The sequence below is a fragment of the Galeopterus variegatus genome, unplaced genomic scaffold (assembly GCF_000696425.1).
Source record: "Galeopterus variegatus unplaced genomic scaffold, G_variegatus-3.0.2 Scaffold253, whole genome shotgun sequence".
Taxonomy (NCBI): domain Eukaryota; kingdom Metazoa; phylum Chordata; class Mammalia; order Dermoptera; family Cynocephalidae; genus Galeopterus; species Galeopterus variegatus.
In genome coordinates, this window is record NW_007726364.1 from 190,153 (window position 1) to 215,098 (window position 24,946).

Consider the following 24,946-nt stretch of genomic DNA (forward strand, 5'->3'; position numbering starts at 1 on the left):
CGCCCGCCCGACCCCCCCACACGCGCATTCCCCGAATTCCTGCGGGTGGAGCCTGGGCCCGGGCGGGGGCGCGGCGCGCAGAAGCCTGCAGGGGCACCGCCGCGAACGGGGGAGCAATAAGAGGGGATGCTCTCACTGCCCCACTTGGTCCCCTCCCTACGAGGCCTCCTAACCGCGAACAACCCAGGCTGTAATGCTTAAGAAACTGTGAACCGCGAGATAATGAGCGGGTTGGAATTTAATAGGAATAAGGAGCCGTGGTCCATTTGAAACCCTGTAGGAAGGGGCAAGCGCTCTGGGGTCTGCCCCCATCCACCCCACTAGCCACTTTTCTGGTCCCGCGTCTACGCCTCGGACCCCGGGGCAACAGCAATTTGGGCCGTCGGGGCAGGGTAGAACTGAATGCGGTGACGGGTCCCTTCCCGTACCTAACCGTTTCTCTCTCACTCACCGAAGTAGTCCTCTCTGGCCTCTGGCTCCCGCATTCGGGCCCGGGCGGTCTCCGGAACGAACGGACCCGGCGGCTCCTCGAGACCCGACGGCTCAATCCCCGAGGGTTCCCCGCGGGCGCCGGCTTCTCGCCCACCGGTGCCCACCGTCAGGCGCAGCAACGCTGTGAGCTCATCCTGGTATCGGGCGCCCGCGGCGCAGTCCCCGTAGCCGGTCACCGAGTGTCGTCCGGGTTGTGCCCCCCGTCTCTCCAAGGGCCCCGCGGCTCCCACTCCGGCCCCGACTAGCGCTCCCGGGCTGCCCAGGGCGGGAGGATACGAGTGGCGGCTTTCCTGGCAGCCGAACCCCGCGGGCCGGTGGGCGCACAGTCGGTCCAGGGCAGCGTGGAGCTCCGGGTAGGCGGACGGAGCACCTCCGGAGGAATAGTTTGCCGGAGCCCCGGCCAGGGGTGGGCCAAACAGGCAGGGCCCCGCGGGCAGGGGGCTCCCGTGACGCTGGTCGTAGCCCATGCTGATGCCGCTAGTACGATTGCTGCAGGGCCGGCTACCTCCGGCTCCGCCAGCCCCTGCCCCGTCCAGCAGCAGGCTGCCCCGGGGGCTGGACGGCTTGCTCGCGTCGCTGGCTGAGCTGCTGGCGAAGCTGGAACGGGGGCTTAGGGCTGGGGCCGTGGTCTCCAGGCGAAAATCAGGGGGCAATGACTGAGGTAGAGGCAAGGCCCGAGAGGGCGGCGGCGGCCCCCCGGGAAAGGAGCCTTCGTAGCGCCGCACCTCAAAGGAGCCGCGCGGATTCCGCTCAGCGTCCAGGGGTCCTTGCTCCCGGGCTGGCTCCAACGGCTCATCCCCAGGTCCCCCAGTAGCTCCTCGGGGCCCTGATTTTCTAGGTGCCCCCAACCCACTAAGGCGACCCTTGCCCGTCCCGGGGGTCCCATCAGACCCGGACCGGCTAGATTCACCCTTTCTGCGGCCGAACTTCTCCAGCAGACGACTGGCTTTCTCCCCTAACCGCTCCATGTCCTCGGGCTTGGGGCCTCCAGCCCCCTCCCCTCCCGGCACCCTGTCGCGTCTCGACGGCCGCTTCGCTTTCCCTGCGGTGGGACTCCTGTTCCTCAGGCGCACGGGGTAGGCGCAGGGGTTCAGCGGGACGTCCGGATGCCCGACGCCAGAAATCCCGCAGCATCCCCCAGCGGGAGGGGCTGCGTCCCCCCGCGCATCAGGGATTAAGCGGAGCTAGAAGGGCCTATAGCCGTGGCTGTCCCGTCCGCAGGTCTATCTGTTCACGCGTCGACTCGCCAGACCGCCCCGCTCTCCCCGGCCCCCGCCCCCCCTCGCTCTCACACTCTGCACAGACCGAACTTCTCCCCCAAACTTTTGTCTGCCCGGCCGGATCTACTTTCCAGGAAGGGCGGAGCGCTGTGTGCACGAGAGCGACCCGGTGTCTGCGCAGGGATCTTTAGTGCTGGGGGGCGGGCGGCGCCGGTGTAACTGCCCGGAGATGGAGATCCGCCGACGGGACGAGAGAGGAGGGCGACGGGCAGTTCGGGCAGCTGCGACCACAACACTCAAGAACTGAAACAGGAAAGAGTGTGGAGGGAGAGGGGAGGGGACTCTTTGTTTGCTGTTGGAATGCGCGGAGGGGCACGGTGGAATGTCGCGGTACAGACGGAACGGTGGAAGGCAAGTTGTACGCAAACACGGTGACTTTGTTCCTAGTGTGGGGACTGTGGGAGAGAAAGTGGTACAGAAGTGGCAAGACAGGGAGAGAGCTACAAAGTGGAAAACGGAGAGGAAAAAAGAAAGGCAGATAAATAAAGAGTTTCCGAGCCGTGTTCGTAAAGATAGCCTTGAAAGGCGAGGAAGCCCACTGAGAGGTAGAGGACAGGTAGCGAAAGAACTGAGATGGGCGCAAAGGTGGGGGGCGGCGGTGCGGAGACCGGAGGATGCACAAAGACAAGCAAGAGTTCGTGTAGAAAGAATGAGAGACAAACATAGACTGTAGTGAAAAGACACCACTTTTTGGATCCAAAGCTCAGTGATGGTGGAGTGGGAGGGAGGGAGATTTACCGTGTTTGTAATAGCAGTGAAAAGAGAGTAAAAGGTTTGGGACTAATCTCTAAAGAGAGAGGAGGGAGACAGTGTGTTTGTAAAAACAGCGAAAAGGAGTAAGGAAAGGTTTGGGACTAATCTCTACCTTAGTGGTAGGACAGATAGAGGGATAGACGGACACCCCCTGGTGTTGGGAAATGAGATTTTTAGCAAATATTTCAGGTGACTATGGGTTTGGAAGGCTTGGTTTTAGGGTTAGCGAACACCTCTCCCCTGTTGAGTGGCCCACAGGAGATTGGTGATAAAGAATAAGTAGTAATTTAAGAGGAAGAAAAGAAATGCCATTTAGAGGAAATAGCAAGTGAAAATAATCAGGATGGAAAAAGAAAAGAGGCTGATATTGGCCAAACTAGAAGGAAAAGAAGAAACCCTGGCTGAAGCTAAACATACCAAATTAAATTCCAGCCAACTGATTTTTCTGAGACTAGCACATCGAGGGCAAGGGGCGGAGAAAGTAAAATGGAGAAGTAAAATGACTCCTTTGTATTTAGATAGTAAATGAGTATGAAAATGATATGCAGACAAATACATATTATTTTCATCTCAACATTTAGAACACTTGTTTATAATTTTAGTGCAGCATTAGGAAGTAGGGAAGGAAAGGAGGTTGATTTGGCACAAATTATTTGGCTGCTTTGTCCTTGCTGCATTGTCTCCCTGACCTCATCTCTCCTGAGAATCAGCCTTTCTGTTTCCCTGGTCAAGCCTACAGCTTTTCTCTGATCCTGAGGAGAGTTTATTATTGGACTGGAAGCAGGGAGGACTGAAAGCAGTAGTAACAGAAGGGAGCTGTCAGGTTGCATCTAGAAACTGCTGTGAGCACCATCTTCAGGATTAAACATACTTTCCTGTCTCCACATGGCAAAGGAGAACTTGGATTCTTCCTTCCAATTACTTACATCCAAAATATCCTCACAGGGGCCGGCCTGTGGGCTCACTCGGGAGAGTGCGGTGCTGATAACACCAAGGCCACAGGTTCGGATCCTATATAGGGATGGCCAGTTGGCTCACTGGCTGAGCGTGGTGCTGACAACACCTAGCCAAGGGTTGAGATCCCCTTACCAGTCATCTTTAAAAAAAGAAAAAAGAAAAAAATATTCTCACAGGGCTGGCCAGTGAGCTCGCTTGGTTAGAGCGTGGTGCTGATAACACCAAGGTCAAGGGTTGAGATCCCGATATTGGCTAGCCCCTCCCCTCCAAAACCCCACAAAATATCCACACAGCCTCTAATATTTGGAAGCTTTGATCCTTTGGGGTGAGGATGGGTGAGTAAATCTTATGAAAAATTGAGAAGCCATTCAAGAAGGCCCATCCAGGAGTTGGTGGAGGTGACAATGGGCACAGTTAGGGGATGCAGCCTGTGTTTTAAGGGAATAACAGGAAGCAGAGACATGAAGGGAAAGAAGGGTACACTGATAGGGCATACTCCAGTAGTGCACATGTCCTTGGGGTAGCCATTCTACAGTCTGAATTGGAGCTGGGAGTCCCACAAGTCCTCTTCATCCCCAAGACTTTTAATTACAATCTGTATATACAGATGACTCTCTAATCCGTATCTCTAGCCTAGACTTTCTAGGACTAAAAAACTCAACTGACTACTAGCATCTCCACTTGGTTGTCTCAGAGGCACCCAACACCCTAAAAAGAGCTCATCTTCCCTGCCTCCTGAAACTGGCTCCTCCAGCATTCCATGAATAAATGGCACCATTAACCACTTAGCTGCTTAAGCCAGAAACCTGAGCATCAACCCTATGTCCCCCTTCTCCCTTGACCTCAAATCCAACCACATCCTATAAGAAGCCCTGTCAATCACCAAGTCTTATCAATTCTGCTTACTAAATATCTTTTAAATCTGTCCTCCCCCATCACCACTATATATGTCAGGCCATCATCTTTTATCTCCTAAACCAATGCAAAAGTTCCTCGGCCAAGACTTGCTCCCTGCAATCAATCTTATACCCTGAGGTCAAGTGATTGTTCTAATACATAAAACCAATCATTTCATTTCTCTGCTTAAAACCTTTCAGTGTTTCTCACTGCCCTTGAGCTAAAGTTTATATTCTTTAAGATATTTTACAAGGCCTTTCTACCTCTTCAGCCTTTTCTCTCAGCATTACCCTCTCCCCAAACTGGTTTAAAGAAGAATTTAACCTTGTCTGTACTCTCTTGCATCTCTCTGGACTTTTGTACCAGCTGTTCCCTGTTTGGAACATTCTCCTGGCCTCCCTTTCCCTTCTCCTGGTTAACTCCTCCCTTTCCGGTATCAGTTGAAACACCAGTCCCTCTGAGCAGCTTTCCACACTGAGAGTAGGTTAGCTACCCCTGCTGTGTACTGCCATTGCACTCTGCACTCTCCCGTGGTCATCCTCATCACAGTTCATTTCGTTGCCTACTTAATTGCCTGGCTTCTTGACTAGACAATAAAACCTCTGATCAGCTCTGTCCTTATCAGTAGTGTATCCATAGCACCTAGCACAGTACTTGACACCTAAGAAGCGATCAATATTTGTTGTATGACTGACTGAATGAATATAAAGCAATTTTTACTTTTCAGTCTATTCAAAATGTGCGTGTGTGCACACACACACGCGCACACACACACACATACACCTTCCTCAAAATACAGCTTGGCCAACAAGGACTAAGAAATAGCTACAAAGCTGTGTATTCTGCTTGGTGGGAGAGAAGCTGCTGGTGAGACATGAGAACTCTTTAAGCCTTAATTTCCTTGTCTGTAAGAAGGGAATAATAAAATATTCCTTATATAATTCAATAAACAATAGCTTTTTTAAAAAGTAAACAATAGCTATTGTATCTAGATCCCAATTCCCAAATAGTGATGGAGCTCATGTTCTCTTGCTCAGAAGAAATCAAGCCCATGACTGAAACTGCCCACCAGGTGGCAGTATTATTCTGGACTGGTCCTGTTCGGCTTCCACTGCAGAGCCATCCCAGCAGACATGAGGAAGCAAAAGGGACAACCATCTGGGCTCCTTCCCCAGAGCTTTGGGTGAAACCCAGGGGGGGGATCAACTCAGAGACAAAGGCACATGTGCTCCTTTTCTCATCCCATGATCCTCTGAGGCACTGTTTATGCTTACAAATAAGCATTTTCTAGCTTGCCATTCACACTGGAGGGAGTTGCCCCCCTTTTAGATAAGTTTTTTATCCCCTCAAAGCTTCCAGCTACCACTTGCCATGGAGACTGTGTTAAGAAGAGAGGCAAATTTGCTTTCTCAGACTGCGGAAGGCATCTCATTATTCTGGGACCCATTTCTAGGACGTGGGGAGTGGCAGAAGCCAGAGTTATTCTTGGTTATAGACTTTACTCATCCTTTTCCACCTTGATTTCAATGAATGAGCTCAAGTCAGGACAGCAAGTTTTGTGGGATTGGTCAAAAGATGGGGAGACAGGTCCATTCTCATCACCTCCCTCATCTTCCTGGAAATTAGGATTATAAAGTTCTGGTGGAAGGAGCTGGGCTTCAGCAGAAGGCATTCTGTCTGAGGGAGGCCCGTATACACGGTTAGCTTTAGTGCCATGCTTAGAGTTAGCATCCAGATGGTAGCAGAGCTCTGTGAGGCGTTGGGCCCGGAAACGGGGAGGGCGGGCCACCCAGACACCTGGCTCATTAAGACTGTCCTCTTCATCTGACATCAGCTCTTCTGTCACATCCTTCCACAGGTGTTGGTCTTCAGGTCCAAAATGCCTCATGATACTGGATCGGTTGGCAAAAAGCTAAGGTAGGAGCCCAGGACAGAGATTAGGAAGAGAAACAGACTATAGATTAGATCTGGGGGAAGGGTTTGGGTCGAGAGGGAGGTGTGTGTGTAAACTCTGCCTAAGGAAACCCAGTCCCCAAGTCAAATCAGGATTGGCTCCCCTCCTTCTCCTCTATCGGCCTACATTCCTGGCTCTCAACCATACTCTCAGATGCCATGTCCTCTGGCCCTTTCTATGTGGCTTATTAAGGTTTAGAGTTTACCATTTTGAAAGGAAGGCCTAGAAACCTACCCGGTATCGGCGACTTCGAAGTTTCTTCTCCTCTTTTTCTTTCAGGCCTTTAAAGGGGTTCAGAGAGTTACGGTACTCACGCCTCTTTGTAAGGAAGTAGGCCACACAGGCTCCTGGAGGGAGGGGAAGGAAGGGAGCAAGAATAGGCACCACAGCCCTTTTTTCTGCCCTAATGAGGCATTCCTACTGAATGGGAGGGAGGTTGGGAAACACTGTTTAGATGATGGGCTTTCTTGGCATACCCACCGCCATCTATTCACTCCTCTTCGGTTTAGCTCTCTTTGCCCACCTCCATCTCCAACACTAATTCCTGAATATCTCCCAGTAGAAAATGATAACTCCAATTGCTTCTATGTCCCTCCACCACCTTAAACCTACCCCTATTGACACTCTGCTGATAGCAGATTACAAGTACTTTTTCAGCAGAAGCTTTCATAATACTTCAGGGTTAGCTACAAATAACAGAAGTGAGCATGGAAAGTAGAATACCCAGGACATATTTAGGGACAGAAGGGCAGGCCTGGCTTCTGACCTCCTCATTATAACACTTCAGATTCAGACCCTGCATAAACATAATGCATGATGGTGTTCTGGCCCTTTCCTTCTCCCATTTTTATTTCAGACTGAGTATGGGAATAAAAAGGCAATTTGGGGTAATCTTATGAATATATATATTATAGGTGAGAATAGCAAAGAAAGGGCTTTAAATCCACTATTAACAAAACCGCCTAATTGATCTTCATTATGCCTCTTCTCTGACCAACAATGGGCAGGGGGAAAGGATGGGATGGCAGTTAAATCAGTTTTTCTCACCTTTCAGCTCCTTGTCAGTGTAGTTGTGGGGACTGGTCACCAGCTCCTGCTTGAGCTTTTCCAGAAGGAACTTCACTACTGATATATTCCAAGAGGACTTGATGCTACCACAAGGAGAAAGGAGTAAATAAGGCAGTTAGCTTTTTTTTTTTTTCCTTTTTGTCTTTTTTCGTGACCGGTAACAGGATCACAACCCTCAGTGTCGTGCCCGTACTGCGACTGGCAACAGGATCGCAACGCTCGGTGTCACGCCCGCACCGCGCTCAACCAGTGAGCGGACCGGTCTCTATATGGGATCTGAACCCTCGGCGGGAGCGCTGCTGCACTCCCAAGCGCTGCACTCTACCGAGTGCACCACCGGGCGGGCCCAGGCAGTTAGCTTTTTAAGAGCCAAACAAACAAATACCCAGGACTAATCAACTTTGTGGTAGATTCCTCCATGGCCCAAGACAAGATACAAGGGACAATGGAAAGATCGAAGGCTTACCCTGATTATTTCACTGGAGCATCCCCCTCTACTTCCCTCTCCTTAGCAAAGTACCTTGTGATTCTTTTTCTTCAAGAAGACCATACCTTTCAGACCCATTGAATCTCTTGTCATTGGTGATGTGGTTATGCACATTGTGGACCAATTTCTAGGGGGAAAAAAACAGAATCAAGCCAGGAGCGGATATTATGAAAACTCTCCCCTGGTCCCTAGGGTAAAAGGCATTGTCCCTATAGGTTTCTTTCCCTGAATTCTTCCAATAGCCTTAGTGCTTTTTTTGTAGATGCCCTTTCTTAGCCAGACAGCCTATCCAAGGTAGTATTTCTTTTTTCTTTTTGGCAGCCTGTTGGTATGGGCATCTGAACCCTTGACCTGGGTGTTATAATACCATGTTCTAACAAACTGAGCTAACTGGCCAGCCCAAGTTAGCATTTTTTTTTTTTTTTAAGATGGCCAGTAATGGGATCTTAACCCTTGACTTGATGTTATCAGCACCATGCTCTCCCAAGTGAGCTAACCAGCCATCCCTATATAGGGATCCGAACCCATGGCCTTGATGCCATGAGCACCACACTCTCAAGTGAGCCACAGGCTGGCTCCCCAAGTGAGCATTTCTAATTGGAACTTTTTTCCCCCTTTCATTTAATTTATATTAAGATTCTAGGACCATTCCTGATTTTACTACTGTTTCTGAGTAATGTGATCACTGGAACAGGGAGTCTCAAACATTTCTACTAATACACCCCTAGTAGCAAGGAGAGAGTAAATATACATACACCAAGGCTACTACAAGTGGACATTTATTAAAGCCCCCTACTCTTGCAAATTTACAGTTTTTCCTCAAAATACATCTGTATTTCTTTTAATATAAAAATGTTTTCTGAAATCTTCTAGTAAAATTGATGACCCACAAAAAGCCCCAGGTTTGTCCATGGCATGCTTGCATGCATGTGCATGCACTCTCTCAAACTCTCTCTTTCTCTCTCTCTCTCTCTCTCTCTCTCTCTCTCTCTCTCTCTCTATATATATATATATATATATATATATATATATATATATTTGCACATTGCCACAAATCCCAGGAGTACACACACCATGATCTGAAAAACACAAATCTAAAATAACAGAAATGTGAGTTGGAAAGGACCTTGGAGGGCTGGCTGGTTGGTTAGCTCAGTTGGTTAGAGTGCAGTGTTATAACACCAGTGTTAAGGGTTTGGATCCCCATACCAGCCAGATGCCAAAAAAAAAAAAAAAAAAGATGGAAAGAACCTTACAGACTATTTCACACAATCTCCCTTTCACATCATTAAACGGGCTGTCTTTTAGCTTTGCTTGTACATGTCTAAAGACTCCTTTTGGAGTCAGCTTATTCTGTTGTTGAACATTTCTTTTTTTTTGAATCTAACTCATCAGCTGAGATCTGGCCAAAGGGAGCATTACTTCCCTGAGTAGAACTCTATACTTGTCAGAATGAAACCCAAGATGGTGTTACTTTCACCCCCACTCACAGTATCACAGAGTTCATTCATAGTGAGCTTGGAATCTAACTCATCAGCTGAGATCTGGCCAAAGGGAGCATTACTTCCCTGAGTAGAACTCTACACTTGTCAGAATGAAACCCAAGATGGTGTTACTTTCACCCCCACTCACAGTATCACAGAGTTCATTCATAGTGAGCTTTTAGTCAACTCAGGTCCATTTTTTCTCATGGATTACTGTTTCCACCATTCTGCAACTGGTTTTTTAAATTTTTATGCAGGATTTTACATTTCCTTCTATTAAATTTAGTTTTGGTTTTTCTGATTATATTTTCATCCTAAGCTGCCTCAGTCAATGGACGTTACCCAGTATCAAATTAACTGATTTATATCCTAGGGCCAGCCGTGGCTCATGTGAGAGAGTGTGGTGCTGATAAAACCAAGGCCACGGGCTCGGATCCCTATATAGGGATGGCTGGTTAGCTCACTTGGGAGAGCGTGGTGCTGACAACACCAAGTCAAAGGTTAAGATCGCCTTACCAGTCATCTTTAAAACAACAACAACAAAAAAAAAACCAGATTCATATCCTGACCTAAGGGCTTCAGCTCCATATTCAGAAATCCCCAATTTATCCTTCTACCTCTATGGCTGACTGACAATACCAACTTAGGAAAGTATTATCAACTCTTTATAGCTAGGATCTCCAGTCTATAAAAAAGACATTGTACTAGCTTCATATTCGACATAGTTATTTTACCTGTTAGAAGTCCAAACCTAAGGAATCACAAAGGAATAGGTGAATGCTCCAGAAAGAATTTGGGAGAGTTTTAAAAAAGAAGGGAAAAAGAGAATTGCATAGCTTCCAAGTGGCGTGAAAGAGATCCGCTGATAAAAATCCAACCAGGCTTGAAGTGGAAAAGGAAAAATACTCTAGACAATAAGCAGTTTTAAGACTGTAAAGGCTGCTGGCTCACCTACCTCCTGAGTGAGCTAAAAATAAATACATTTCCTCAAGGGGTGTCTGGAATCTGCAGCCTTCCCAGGAATTTTAAAAGTTCTGGTTTGGTCCTTTTGGTTCACAGGATCCCTAGCAGCAATCTACAGGAGCCCCAGCCAATTGGAGAGATGCCTCTTTGATTCCTTCCTAGGACTAAAGATTGGAACAGTGAAGATCTGCAACTATTCCTCCCCCTCTAAACCCACAGTCTGGCACAAGAACATTTTAAACCTTCCTCTGTGGTGGGCAGCGAAAATCCCCGACTGGTCCACTAGATCCTCTTCAAGCACTATAATAGAAGAAGGAAGAAGGAGTATAAGGAAGAAGCCAGGCCTCAACACTATATCTCTCTGGAGGCAGGAGGCAGGAATGGAATGGAAGTGATGGAGAATCCTGATTTTATGCAAGTTATACTTATCACACATTTATTTATGATTTAAACACTATGAAGTTTTGGGAAATCCCTTGAAATGCATTTCTAGGTACATGCTTCCATTTCTGTTACTAGCAGCAAGAGTGGTCCTCTTGGACCATAAATCCATGACAGAAAAACTGAACTCATCCCCTATTCTTGATAAGTGAGGAAATGTCCCCAAACATAACCAAAATTCAAAATGAAGATTAGAAACAATTTTATACTGATTGTGAATGGTATCTTTCCAGGAAAAAAAGAATCCATCAATGTAAAAACAAATCGAATGAAAGGAAGAGTAAGACGGTATCTGAGAAAAAGAAAAGGAAGAAGGAAGTAATACAGATAAAGGAGGTATAATGGTAATTCTCCAGACACGTTTTCAGTCTTTACTACGACTATAACAAGAAGAAATGGGCTATATATTATGATGGGATTTAGGTTGGATGTGGGGTGTGACTTCTACTCCCAACCAGGACTCTCCAGTTACTTCACGTCAGCCTTTATCCAGAAAATGGAAACTCATTACAGTCAATAGGAATATTAAATGACAGGAACATCCCATGGTTATCAGAAAAAAGCTTTTTGGCACAAAGTTGATCCAAAAGACTGTGATCACCCTAGAAGGTTTCTCAGCCTCTGCACTATTTACATTTTGAGCTGGAAAATTCTGTTATGGGGGGGCTGTTGTGGGCATTGTAGGATGTTTAGCAGAATAACTGGCCTCTGCCCCTAGATGTCAGTAGCATTCTTCTCCCCCACCTCCCCACCCCCTACCCCAGTGGTAATGACCAGAAATGTCTCCAGATGTTTCCAAATGTCCTCTGGGGGCAAAATCACCCCAAGTTGAGAATGATTGCCCTGAAAGATCTCTAGGTTTGGCAGCTGCCAGGCTGGGGGCCCCCAGTTCAACAGGATGTTCCTAGAATATCCAGGCTGCACCAAGAAGGTTTCAGGCAGGCTTGGTTCAGGCCAGTCCCTTCCCTGACAAAAGCTCTTGGAATGACTAGAATCTCCAAAACTTTATAATGAATTGAGTGGCCTTCTGTATCTTTGGGGTTTGGGACCACCTCAGGACAGCTTGGCTTTTCCACCCAGGAAGCCCCTTGCCACTTACCCTGCACACTGACTAAATTTGCAAGCAGTTTCCAGTGCTGCCCTTTGGTGATCAGTCTGCTCAATCCCTTAATGATCTTCCCATTAGGATTATTAGAATACTGGGAGATGTGATATAATTCCCTTCTCTTTTAAAGGAAGGTATCATTTTATCTGGAAAAGCTTAAAAGCTAGACTGACACCAAGGGGACTGCCTACCCCTAGGGCTACAGAATAATGTCTCCTTATCCCTCCTACTCCAGTAGGATTTGGGATACCATTGATTCAATATGGGAAGCTTAAAATCAACCCACCCTTCACTCTTCACTTCTCTTTCCAAACTGAAGAAAAACATAGAAATTGAGCTCACTCACAGACAGTACCAGATCCCGCTTGCGCCTGGAGTTCTTCTGCCCACTTCCTCTGGTCCTGCATGGGGACGCAGTAAACCCTAGAGAGTGTCTTAGCTCCCCAGTGCTCCCAGGGCCTGTCTCTTCCAAGGTACTGTCCAGTGCAGCAGCAGCACTAAGCATGTCCTCCGGGCGGGGTGGTGGTGGCTTGGTTCCATTTTCTGGCCCCGTTTCTAAGGTTGCCCGCTGGATAGCCAGTTGTGTGGCCGGTGAGAGCTGCTTGGCATAAGCAGGGACCAGCACTCGCTGTACTGCACCCTCAGAAGCCACATAATCATCCACCAGCTAAGAACATAAAAAAAAGAACAGCCTATTAGCCAGCCAGGTTTGGGGGAACCTGGTCAACCATTACTCTTTGACCAAAAGTAGTGAACAGAGAATGGAGAGAAGGGGGAATCTAGCACAGTCTTTAATGGTCAATGGCTTATTTTTCTGTGACTCCTATGGGAGTGTTGGGCAAATGTTTCTTGTGTGTACAGGGCCTCTCATGCTGGGTCATTACTGTAGGGCTGCTTACAAGGATAAGACATGTTTCTGATGCTCTGTTTGTGAGTAGTCATTTATGGTTTGCTTTTGGGTATAAGAAATGTAGGTAGATAAGTGTTTTGTCCAAAAGGGGTTGAGGGAGGAAGCAATGACTAGAAAGGGAAACCAAACAAGAGAAGGAGCAAGTAAATAAAATGGTAACAACAATAAAGAGAAATAAAAGAAAAATGAGAGCAAAGGAGGGAGATATGAAGTCAGAAATCCCTAGAGGCTGGCACTGAGTGCTCCCCTTGCCCATCCTCCATTCCCTTCGCAGGGCCAGTCTGTGCCCCCACTTTGATCCTGCCCCAGCCACATCTGGCTGCCCTGACCCTGACATCTACCTGACTGCCTGTGCCCTCACTCAAGGACATAGGGCGCAGGAAAAGGAAGGAGAGAGCAAGGTAGAGAGAGGGAGGAAGAAAGGAGGGGGGAATTCTGCAGCCAAGAAAACAAAACAGTGAAAGTGGGGAAAAAACCACATGCACACAGAAAGAAGCGGGGGAGGAGGCTGAGATTTATAGACCTGTGAGATGCTTTCTGCGCTGTGAAATCTAATTCCATCCTGGCAGCTTGGAAGCCTTCCCTGCTTGAAAGAACCCACAGCTCAGGGCAGTGCCTGGCCTGGCACCCTCCTGCCTCCCACCTTCCAGTTCCTCCTCCTTCAGGCCTGAACCACTGAGAGTCCTGACCAGGCAGGCTGGGGTGAGCAGCAGTGCCCACTACCCACACAGCTGTGCCTTCGGAGAGCAATTACCAGTTGCCATGTTACACTGGAGAGGGAGAGAGGAGCTTCTATATTCACTCCTCAGATCTGGCAGATGGTCTGGGGGTTTCATCCCTCCCGTCTACCCTGTGTGTTCTGCTCCTTTAGTCTTTTCTGGGTGTCTAAGTCTCCTCATGGCAGGAAGAGGAAGAGAGAGAGGGCAGGCAGAGAATAAGGTGGAGGAGAGTCGACAGACCTCCCACTGTGTCTTAAGTGGCAACACATCTGTTATTTTCCCATCTCTATGATCGCTGTAGTGGCTCCATCTCCTTTTCTTACTTCCATGTGTGACATTCTGCAGTTCCTACTCTACCCAGCCAGGATTTTCCTCCTCATATGGCCCTTGAGCAGTAAAGAAACTGAAATAGCACAATGTACTTCTGTGTCTTTTCCTGCTCAAAAATATGCTCACTTGCTTCCGTCCTTTCTTCCCTCTTTCTCCCTATGTGTTGTTCTTTTACTATTAACTTTCAATTGTCAACTTTTCTGCATTTTATTTCCTTTTCTCTACCTCACTCTCACCTTACCTCTCGTATGTAAATTCTCTTTCCACTTAGCTTCGCCTTTCTTTATGCTCCTTTTTGCACTTTTTCTCCTTCCTCGCCCCTTCATTTCCACTGCCTCCTCCCCCATACCTGTCTTCTATCATCTTTATCTTTGTCCTTCCCTCTCTCTCCACTTCTGTCTCTCCCCTCCACATTCCCATCTCCCTCTGTACTGAACTCTTGGCATGCAGAGGGCCCATGATAAAATATGAATGAGCAGTCAGTGCACAGCAGGCATTCTCGCCAGGAGAGGCAGAGCCCATGGGGCAGCCGTGAGTGCCATACGGAGCTATGGAGAGAGAGCAAAGGACATTCCCGTCACCACACACACCAAAAACTGACCTCTGCCAAAGAGGCTGAAGAGGAAAACAGGAGTGCTGACTATCCCTGAAGGCAAAGGGAATTTGGTATTTATCACAAATACAAACAAAAGAAAGATTTAAAGATGGAAAGAAAAGAGAGAAGAGAAAGAGAGAAAAAGAGGCCAAGGAAGAGCACTAAAGGGCAACAACACTCTCCTGCTGCACTCACGGGATTGAGCAGCGGGGCACCCTCGCTGGCAGCCAGGGCGCACGCTGGGAGCCGCTGGTCTCTCTGTGTGGCTGGGAAGCCCAGCGGCCCAGGCCCCACTGCCGAAGCTGCGCCCAGCTGCCACAGCTCCTCGATCACCACCTGCACACCGCTGCCCACACCATCACACTCCTCCTCCACAGCAGACAGGGCTTTGCAGGCTTCTCCGGGGCTCTCCTTGAGAGGCCCAGGCTCCTCAGGTGGGGAACTACGTGCCTGGCTTTCCCCGTCTTCATCAGGGGTGGATACTTTCCCCTGCCTTAGCTCACCCACTTCCTCCTGGAGACGTTTTAACAACTCATTGTTGGCCTTGGCGAGACCCAGGGCGGCCTCAGCCAGACCCACTGCCTTGTCCACCCGCTGGTAGATGATATGCAGGAGCTGCTCTGAGCTCTGAACAGCCAGGCCATGTCCAGTCACTGTGATGGGGGTGCTGGGAGGAGGATTCCCACCCTGAGAGCCTGTGCTGGCCCCGCTAGTCTCGCTCTTACAGGCACAGCAGCAGCATCTGGCCTCGCTGCCACTGGGAGGGGAGAAGAGAATGGTGGCACTGAAGGACATGGTTGATGGGGGCAGTAACAACTGGCTCACACCACCAGACCGCTCCAAAAGCTGTCTTCGTCAACCGGACTTCACAAGTTTGGAAGGAAGCACTGGCCTCTTTGGATTAACTTTCCTTTCTCATCAAGAGTGGTCAGAGGGGCCCGGGCACCAGGCCATGTTCTGTGAAGGAGGAGTAGGCAAGTCATGAACGAGCACACAGTCCATGGCTGCCTTTCCTCAGCCTGCGGAGGGGAGAGAGATGCTTCTTCTATTTGCAGATCCTAGGCTCCCCTTGCATAACACACTGAGTGTCACATTCGCCCCTTACTGAAAGGGTGACGCCTACAAAGGTCTTCCTGATGAACACAGTTTCAAAGTGTAGAAGGCATTCCTCTGCACTCAAGCATAGAACTCTCCACCACTGCAACCTAAGGAACAGAGAGGGGACTCAAAAGTACCCACTGGTATCTGGAAAGATCAGAAGATTAAGGAAGAAAATGTAGATGTGTCTCTTCCTCTTCCTCCTCCTTACTATCTTTACTGTAATAACAATATCTTATTTTTCTCCTTTGATATCATCCCTTAAGGAGTTAGAACACTTCATGTAGGTTATCTCATCTACACAACAGCGCTAGGAAACACATATTACCCCAGGCCCAGAAAAGAGACACACAGAGAAGTTTTATGTCTTTTTCAAGGTCAGAGGAATACAGTAAAATACAGTTATTGCTACTTTCAATTTAGTGTTGTATATTTTTTAACTGATACCACTTTTTTTTTTTTTTTAAGATGACCAGTAAGGAGATCTTAACCCTTGACTTGGTGGTATCAGCACCACGCTCACCCAGTGAGCTAACCGGCCATCCCTATATGGGATCCGAACCCGTGGCCTTGGTGTTATCAGCACCACACTCTCCCGAGTGAGCCACGGGCCGGCCCCTGATACCACTTTTTTGTTGACATAAACCATCATGATTCTTCCTCTATAATTTTCATTCAGAGTAAGACTCCTAAATAAGGAATACATGGATCACTGCAGCCCCCAACATGTCACCAACCTCTCACTATTGCATCATAAATGTTTTGGGGATGGGGGTAGGGAAATGAAATGAAAAGCCGGATCAGGGAACTGAGATGGGGTAACCCAGGGCTGCACAGCCCCTCTGCTCTCATAGTTGTATACCTGGGCCTCTAGCCCGGGCAAAGGAAACTAGCTGTCCTGAATCCTCCAGTCAGCAGCCCAGAAAAATCAACTGTGGGGCCCCTTGTCTCCACTTCTCATGCTCTGTAAGGGAGAAGCCAAAGTTCAACAAGAATGTTTAAGTAGCTATGCTGCCACTTTGCCTACATGACCAGCCCCCATAAAAGGAGAAACTAGAATATCAGTGATAAACCAAACTGCCTATCTTGAATTACTGTAGTTAAGCAACCAAACTACTCCAGAAGGGAAAAAAAAATAAAGGAGGGGGGGGTTTGATTTGTACCACTAAGAACACTCCAAGGAACTTAATAAATATTGTCATTTTCTAAATGATACTTGATTATAGAAAAAAGAATCCTTCTGCTTAAAGCTCCATAAGTGACAAAACCTTAAGTATGTTTACAATTTCCTTGAGAAATACATTTCCATCTTACTCTGTAAATTATATCATAACATCACAAAAGAGGAGGAGGAGGTTAGGAGAATTTTCTATACATTGAAGGGTTTTTTTTTTTTTTTTTTTTTTTTTTGAATCAGCAATCTCATTTCAGAAACAGGCAATATCAATGCCTCTGAGATACTAAGACATAAATCTGACAATGCATTTTAATTACATTTGGTTATTAAAGAATAGTCTTTAATTTGCTCTTTCTACCACATATATCGAAAAAATGGCTTTTCTGTGACAGGTATTCACTTCTTGCAAGAACTTAACTCAAATCCATTTACCACCTCCCTGTCATTAAAGTCACTGGAAGGCACAGCTAAACCTGAAACTAAAGGTTAAACCAAATTAAAACTAAAGGTTAAAGGAAAGCACTAAGCGATTCCATGTCAACTTATAGATGAATCATTCACGTATTATTTTCCTTCCTAAATAAGGGTCTACACTGCTTCTATAGGGTTTTTTTTGTTTTTGTTTTTAAAACCAACATCATGCAAGGAGTTTAGCCTTATACATGGAAGCTGTGAGAAAAAGAAAATTATGTTTTGCTAATAGTAGATGGCAGTATACAAATGCTTCACAAATGGGTTCAGTATTTGTAAAGTCAGGAATTAAGATGCATCAGATTGGGACACTGGGCTGTCCAACCCCCTTCAGGTGCCAAAGTGACAATTGCTGTACTCAGTTCTCTTGCCTTGCACACTTAATCTTTCTTGCAAGAGACTTTTTTTTTTGGCAGCTGACTGGTATGGGGATCTGAACCTGTGACCTTGGTGTTATAAGGATGTACTCTAACCAACTGAGCTATCCAGCCAGCCCGTTGCAAGAGACTGTTACCTCTACCAGTGTTAAGCCTGCCTCAAGGCCTTCCCTTCTCCTTTAGCCAGTGAGCATTGTTTTTTTTTGTTTTGTTTTGTTTTGTTTTTTTGACCAGTAAGGGGATTGCAACCCTCGGCATGGTGTGGTCTGCACCACTCTCGGCCAGTGAGCACACACTGGCCATCCCTATATAGGATCCGAACCCGTGGCCTCAGCTCTACCAGCGCTGCACTCTCCCAAGTGAGCCATGGGGCCGGCCCCTTCCCTTCTCCTTTAAATGGTCTTTCTTCAGTCACCTTTCCAAAACAGCTCTGTACTGCAGGAAAAAAAAAAAATGAGGTTCTTATCTGGCAGCACCACTTATAGGCTGTGTGAACCTGAGCAAATTATTTCAGTTTTCTGAGTTCCAGTCTTCTCATCTCTGCCTACTTTGAGTGTTCTTGTGAAGATTATACATAATATATATTAGGTACCTACAGAGTGCTGGCACATGGTTGGGACTCCACAAATAGCAGCTGGATGATATTATGATTATTCCTGTAAATTTTTGTTTTCCCACCCTGGACACCATCCTGATTCCTTAATTCTGAATAAAATGCAGTGGCTTGAAATGGAATTTGGGAAAATTTGTCCCTAAATTTAATATCAAATTTCTAAGAAACAATAAGTTCTAGTCTGTAAGCATGCATTTGTAAGTATAAAACCTTCTGTGATGCAAATTAGAAAGGTAATTGAGAAAATAGTATTTGCAATTTACTTACTATCATGACTAGGCCTTATACTAAGGATAATACTTAACTCTGGGCTGGCTGGTTAGTTTGGTTGGTTAGAGTATGGTGCTGATAACACCAAGGGCCAGGGTTCAATCTTTAAACCAGCTAGCTGCCAAAAAAAAAAAAAGAAAGAAAGAAAGATACTGAACTCTGCTAGTTTTTTTTTTTTTTTTTTAAAGATGACCGGTAAGGGGATCTCAACCCTTGGATTGGTGTTGTCAGCACCCCGCTCAGCCAGTGAGCGAACCAGCCATCCCTATATGGGATCCGAACCCGTGGCCTTGGTGTTATCAGCACCGCACTCTCCCGAGTGAGCCACGGGCTGGTCCCAAACTCTGCTAGTTTTTAATTCTAAGTGTATTTTCCTATTTTGAGTTCACTTTGTTCCTCCATTTCCTTTCTGCTTTTCTACTTTGAGTATTACCATACTATGCCCATTTAAAATATTGCATTCAGGGCAACAAATAGGTGTTTTCTTGAATTAAGCTGTCTATTAAAAACCTAATACAGTGCAATGCAGCACAATGTACATTCAAATAACTCTTTTTTGGTTTCCATGGACACTTGCTGACTTGATTTCTGTGCCTCCTGCTATAGTCTCCCACCTAAACTCTAAGACATGGAAAGAAATTGGGGTCAGCAGGTAATAAAGGAGTATTTTACATTACATTTATTAACCAGACAACTTAAATGCTGGATCAGTGATTAAAAACGAAACACTAATTTCCATACTGGCATATATTACCATTAGAGAATGTAAGTGGGGGCTAGCCTGTTAGTTGGTTAGAGTGTGGTGTTCTAACACCAAGGTCAAGGGTTCAGATCCCCATACCAGCCAGCCATCCCACCCCCGCCAAAAACCAAAAAAAGACTAGAAAAGGTAAGTGGGAAAAAAAAAGCTGTTTCTGAAAATTCTCTATATGTAAGGCCATGTAAAAGATGATTCACCAAAATGGATTGCTACCAAGTATTCAAATGAAGAACAAAGTCCCTACATGCCAGGAGCTTACAACATATTTGAAAATGGGAATGCCTGAAGAACATGAAATGTTCTAAACATGGAATAAAAACAAAGCAAAATACACACAAGTGTCTAAAAATATGATATAGATGAAAAAAATTCCTGGGGAGTTTACTTCAAAATAATGGAAAGATCAACAGAATGAAATCATACAAGAGTTCTTATAGAAGAAAAACCTCCAAATGAGCCTTGAGCAATGTACAAAATGAACTGGTAGGGTGGTAAGACATTCTAGAAAGAAAAAACAAATATTACAGGACTTAACAGGTACATCTGAGAGGTCAGAGGAAAAGGGCTTATACAGTAAAGTGAAGAGAGTTAATAGAGGACTTTGAAACCAAGTTGAGGAAACTCTTAAAGCAGGGGTCAGCTAGAGAACCTTAAGCTAGTGACAGAAAAATGCAAGAGTAATTATGTCACATCTGGAGTACTAGAAAAGAACTTATAGATTGTAACAGATAATGTGGTAGTGTCTATAATATAGTTCTATTATCAATTTGAATTATTCATACTGAGAAAAATCTCTCCAAAGTAAAAAGAGTGTCTTCATAGCATACAACTTATTTCCCAGGGAATAAACTTTATTATATCTTTTTTGTTGGTGGTGGTGGCTGGCACGGGGATCTGAACCCTTGACCTTAGCGTGTGTTATAACACTGCGTGCTCTAACCATCCAGGCTAACCAGCCAGCCCTATTATGATATCTTTATTTTACTTTTCATATATAACTATTTAATTCAATAATCCATGAAGCAATCTATGGAATGTTTGGCAGAGCAATAGTTAACACTAGTAAATTATCCAGGCAATGTCATTATTGTTAATTTTTTCCCCAATCTATTATTAAATATTAATACTGTCAACTTTTGAAATTTCAGATTGCTAAATAATTTTTTTAAAACCAAGTTTATATTTTTGTTCAAGAAAGAAAAAATAGGAATAAACAAGATGGACCACCATAGAATAATATTCATGCCTTTTACAAAATGCTATCAACTTTTAGAATTGGGTGTTAAGAAAAAAATCTTCATTCAATCTTATGATGAGTTGCCAACACAATGTGACAGTAGATGTCAAACTCAGGTTTGACATAAAATATAAAATATATGTGTTTGGAGTTCATTTCAGTATTGGTCTAATTTTAATACATGTGAAATGAGCCTAGAAAATATACTTTTCTGTAATTTTGATATTTTTCATAAGTATTTAGATAAAAAAAAAAAGGAAGAAAACTCATCTCCTTCAGATAGACAGCTCATGGTGAGACTGTCCCTAATCTTAACTATCCCTTTCCTCCCAAGTCACATGTATTTTTGTTAGGACTAAATATATCATACTCTTGGCAGTTCCCTTGCTTGCTTTCTCCCCATTCTGAGTTTAAATTTTCTGCATGACTGCTTTCACCTCCAAACTATAAAAAATAAAAGTTTTCTCACTATTTAATAGTGTATGATATGGTATCACTCAGATGATGTATGTTTTTATAACAGGTCCTTGACTCATTCGGGGTCATGCTAGCAATGGACTTCCTTAAATATGATTACTGGAAGCACGGCAATTCATATCATAATCTTCATTTTAAAAATGAAATAAAGGATAATGGCCACTTAAAACTTCCTGCTATGCTGGTCAGCCCTGCTCTTCCATTTCAAGGTGTAAAATGGCTCACCTGTTAGAGGGTCCTCTCAAAACCTATTTCTATCAGAAACAAGCTGCTGGGCTGGCCCGTGGCTCACTCGGGAGAGTGTGGTGCTGATAACACCAAGGCCACGGGTTCGGATCCCATATAGGGATGGCCGGTTAGCTCATTAGGTGAGCGTGGTGCTGACAACACCAAGTCAAGGGTTAAGATCCCCTTACCAGTCATCTTTAAAAAAAAAGAAAGAAAGAAACAAGCTGCTTATCACACCAGACCAGGTACACAAATACCATAATATACAATTTTCCTACATTTGAAAAGAGTGACGTCTGTAATGAGCTGCAAAAAAAACCTAAGACTTCATTTTTAGGGGTAAAAAAAAAAAAGAACTGTATACTCAGAGGGCAGAATGGGGTCTTAAAAAGATTCCATGTAATCCGAAAATTCCAAGTACACTTGTACAGTAGGACAAGAGTTTTTAACCCAATACAGTATTCCTTTTTATTTGCATTTGCTAAAGTGCAAGTTGGTAAGATTAAAATTCCGGTTTCAGGCTTTCATATAAATGTGCTCGGAGGACTCTTGCTGCCTTTCTGGAAAAAAAGAAAAATGAAAAACTAGCTCATAGAACTCTGTCAGGTGCCCAGCGAGCCCTCGGTAAATGTTAGTTGATTAAATTTTAGTCAAAGATGACAAGGTGGGCACCAGGGACAGCAGAACCATTTCGGATGAGACACGGTGAAATCAGCTACTGAAAGGGAGGTCGCAGTGTCGCAGGCAACACAGAGATCGGGCACTGCTCTCGAGGCCGTAGGGGACAGGGCGACCCGCCACTGTGCCCAACCATCGTGTGCCCTGGGGGGCCCAGGGAAAGAGGGTAATTCCGGGGAGGGCGGCGGAGAGCGGAGTGGCCCGAGGCGCGGTCGTGAATCTCGCCGGATCACCGTGGGTAGACTACAAGACCACGAAAGCTCTGAGGACTTGGGCTGAGGGTGGCGCTCTCCGCGGGACTGGCGCTAGGCTCCCGCTTTATCAGCCCCACGAGCGTTCCACCGCGTGTTCCCCGCGCTACCGCGCCCGCTGACTCGGCTAGGCCGAGGCGGGCGCCCGGACTGCCCGAATTGGCGGCGCCCGCTCGTGTACCCGGCAAGCGCGCGCACGCGGGGAGGCACAGTCCCGCACACAGTCCCGCGGACCCTCCGTCTCCCGGTGATTGGCGGTTGAGCGACGAGGGAGTAAGTCCAGGGACGCCTATTGGCTGCAATTCACAGTCAGTCGACGAGCCAGGGAGGGGGGGCCTCTTCAGGGAGGGAAACGACTGCGAGCCTTTTTCAAGGCCGTCAGGCGCCATCTTTAGCTCGTTTTTTGGTTTACTCGCTATTGTTCTCAGCTGCTCACAAAGCTGTGTGTACACGACTATAAGTACATTGGCCACAAATAGGTTTCATACGTTTGGTGATGGCCGGCTTTTAGTTCCTGCTGGCCTTGGTTACAGATCTTTCCGATATCACTTGTAAAGTGGCAGTTCCTCTTAGTGCAAAGGAGTTTTCACTTCTAGGGGCCCCGCGGATTCCCAAGCAAACTCAACTGAGTTTTAGTTTTGCTTTGCTTTGCTAAGAAGACCGTGTGAGGAATTCTCCTTTCTTATAAAGAGAGAAACTTAAAACGAGGACATTGGATATGAACCTAGGTTCTCAGATGGAGAAATCAAATAGCCTAGGAAATCAGGACACGGGCTGTGTACTGCTCTGGGAGATCTCTCCCATAATGAGAAGCTAAAAAGTGAGGTAAAGGTGTACGTGATGACCTGCAGTGATGCGGAAAGGAGCTAGAAAGGGCAAACTCCATTAAAAATTCCTATCACTGTTGTGATCACAAAGGTCACTAGAATCTGACTAGATTTCAAAGAAATGCAGATCTAAACTTGTGGAATGATCCACATTCGAGCCAGTATTTATTAGGCACTGATTGACTTGCACTGATAAGGGAATAAAAATACCTAGTGCAGGTAAGAAACCGAGAGAGCCCCTTTCAGGGCCACTTTCGTTATTGTACAAATAATTTTACTGCAGTAGTTATTTACGTGTCTTAAGTACTGCTTGAAATAGAGGAGGGCACTAGCTGAGGAATGGAAATGTATTATCATCACACAGAGGTTTTGTTGAAATGAAATCTGAACTCCAGAGTAGATACTTTTTTGTCTTCAGGTTGCTACTACACTTGTGACATTCCAGTTTCTCCCTCATGACCCCATATATTTCCTATGCTTTCACTCCAATCTGCGAATACAGATTTGGATACAGGTGAGGAGACAAGATTGGTTTTGTTTTTTAACAATGAAGTGAGAATATGGCTCTGATAACAGGAGGCTCTGATCCGAGCCTGTTGTTCTCTGTGACACCAAGAGAAGGCTTTTCGTTCCAAAAATGCAACATATTCAAAATGCATTTCTTATCCCTCCTACTATTTGCTTTTGCCTCCTCTTGGCCCCCCATCACCATCACCGTGAACGATGTTCGAGAATTGGACTTGAGTGGATCTTCTCCTGATACTTTGCCAGCTGTGGAGTTTTTCAAACAACTCCCAACAAATAAACGACCATTTTGTCAAAAAGCCAAGAAAGAAGTTTCCTTCACTATACACCAACCAAACCACACATAAAGGCCAAAATATACACAGCTGTACATTTAAGAACGTGAGACAATAAAAGGGAAAAGCATTTAGGCAAAACAGCCACTAAAGAAGGCTTTGAACCACAGATTCAATAAATTGTCTATCCTCATTTGCCACATGGACTATATACTCCCTGGCAATTATTTAATTATTCACTATCTGATCCTTTACAAGGAGCAGAAAAATATACTAAATGCACATAGAATGAAAGTGCCTAAGTATGGTAGGAAAAGGGTTTCTTCTAAGTTCTACTTTGCACACGAAACCCTATTTTTATCACAATTGGGAACACAACAGAAAACACACACACATCCTAGGTGCTGCTTTGCACACATAAAACAAAAGGTAATCACTTTTGGAAATACAATCTGATATGGTACATATACGCATACTGTACATTACAAAAAGAATAAATCCCAAGATAAATTACAAAATTATTTGCTTCAATCAACACACACACGCGCACACAGAGAAATTTCCTCAAGAAAATGTGTGTGCAAGACACATTGTAAGGACTCCTCCCCTCCCCAGGGAAATGAGTGTCTCAATTATATTATCCCAATATTTTTAACCTATTGGCCTTGGACAATTGCCACAGCCGAGCCACTTGGTTTTGGTTCTAGGGTCGGGTGTGTAAAACGCACGCCAAGGCTTTGTGAGGGAGCCTCAAATCTCTGCTTCGTTCGACGTTGCCTGTGGCAGAAATTTACATTATCCCCTCAGCCCACTTAAAAAAGAAATCTATACTTCCCAAGCGGCTATATTTTTTAAATCCCTCCACCACAAAAATTTACCAGTTCTTAAAATGTGATAACAAAAAGAAAAAAAATCCCTATAAATTTGGCTGGAAACAGTTGTACACGGCCATCCTGCGTCTCAACTTCTTGGTATATTTAAAACATTGACCAGGAAAAAGAAAGAGGAAGAGAGACAGAAAAAGAAATGGGGGAAAGAGCAAATTCCCCTTAGCAACAGTTTCCTCACCCCAGCACTGCCACAGATCTCTATTTTTAAAAATTTTGAAAACACACACAAGACTAAGGAGGAAAAAAATGGAAAAAGGATACCCGAAGGTCGTATGGCTCTTTGTATTCGTGTGTGTGCAAAAAGGAGGACTCGCGGAGCTGGAGCCGGCAGGCCCCGCCCCTCCCCGGACGCCCGCC

At 45.7% G+C, this 24,946-nt stretch overlaps 2 protein-coding genes across 3 annotated transcripts in view; both read right to left on the reverse strand.

The window, feature by feature from the left end:
* The window catches only part of AJUBA (ajuba LIM protein), a 9,947-nt gene extending 8,110 nt beyond the window's left edge, over positions 1-1,837 (reverse strand). Inside the window, exon 1 of one of the 2 annotated variants that reach the window (XM_008566562.1) lies at positions 452-1,460. In XM_008566562.1, coding sequence (XP_008564784.1) covers positions 452-1,460 — 1,009 coding nt within the window. Of the gene's footprint in view, positions 1-451 lie in introns of both variants that reach the window. The other variant, XM_008566563.1, reaches the window with a different exon arrangement.
* A 3,947-nt stretch (positions 1,838-5,784) lies between these two features.
* Positions 5,785-24,898, reverse strand: LOC103585563 (chromosome unknown open reading frame, human C14orf93). The gene is made up of 7 exons (XM_008566565.1): positions 24,851-24,898; positions 14,631-15,680; positions 12,228-12,548; positions 7,954-8,015; positions 7,381-7,484; positions 6,568-6,680; positions 5,785-6,291 (listed from the first exon to the last, which is right to left on the reverse strand). Exons 2-7 carry the CDS (start codon positions 15,228-15,230, stop codon positions 5,878-5,880), a joined length of 1,614 nt encoding a protein of 537 aa, XP_008564787.1. The 5' UTR covers positions 15,231-15,680; positions 24,851-24,898; the 3' UTR covers positions 5,785-5,877.
* Between the last annotated feature and the right edge of the window lie 48 nt (positions 24,899-24,946).

Bases quoted from the DNA above. Each gene is read 5' to 3' on its own strand.
- LOC103585563 (XM_008566565.1), bottom strand. From the start codon at position 15,230: ATGTCCTTCAGTGCCACCATTCTCTTCTCCCCTCCCAGTGGCAGCGAG. The intron at 8,016-12,227 runs GTGAGTGAGCTC...TTTTCCCCCTAG, and splicing joins AGCGGGATCTGGTACTGTCT to AAATTGGTCCACAATGTGCA. The intron at 6,681-7,380 runs GTGAGAAAAACT...CCCTCCCTCCAG, and splicing joins CACTGACAAGGAGCTGAAAG to GAGCCTGTGTGGCCTACTTC.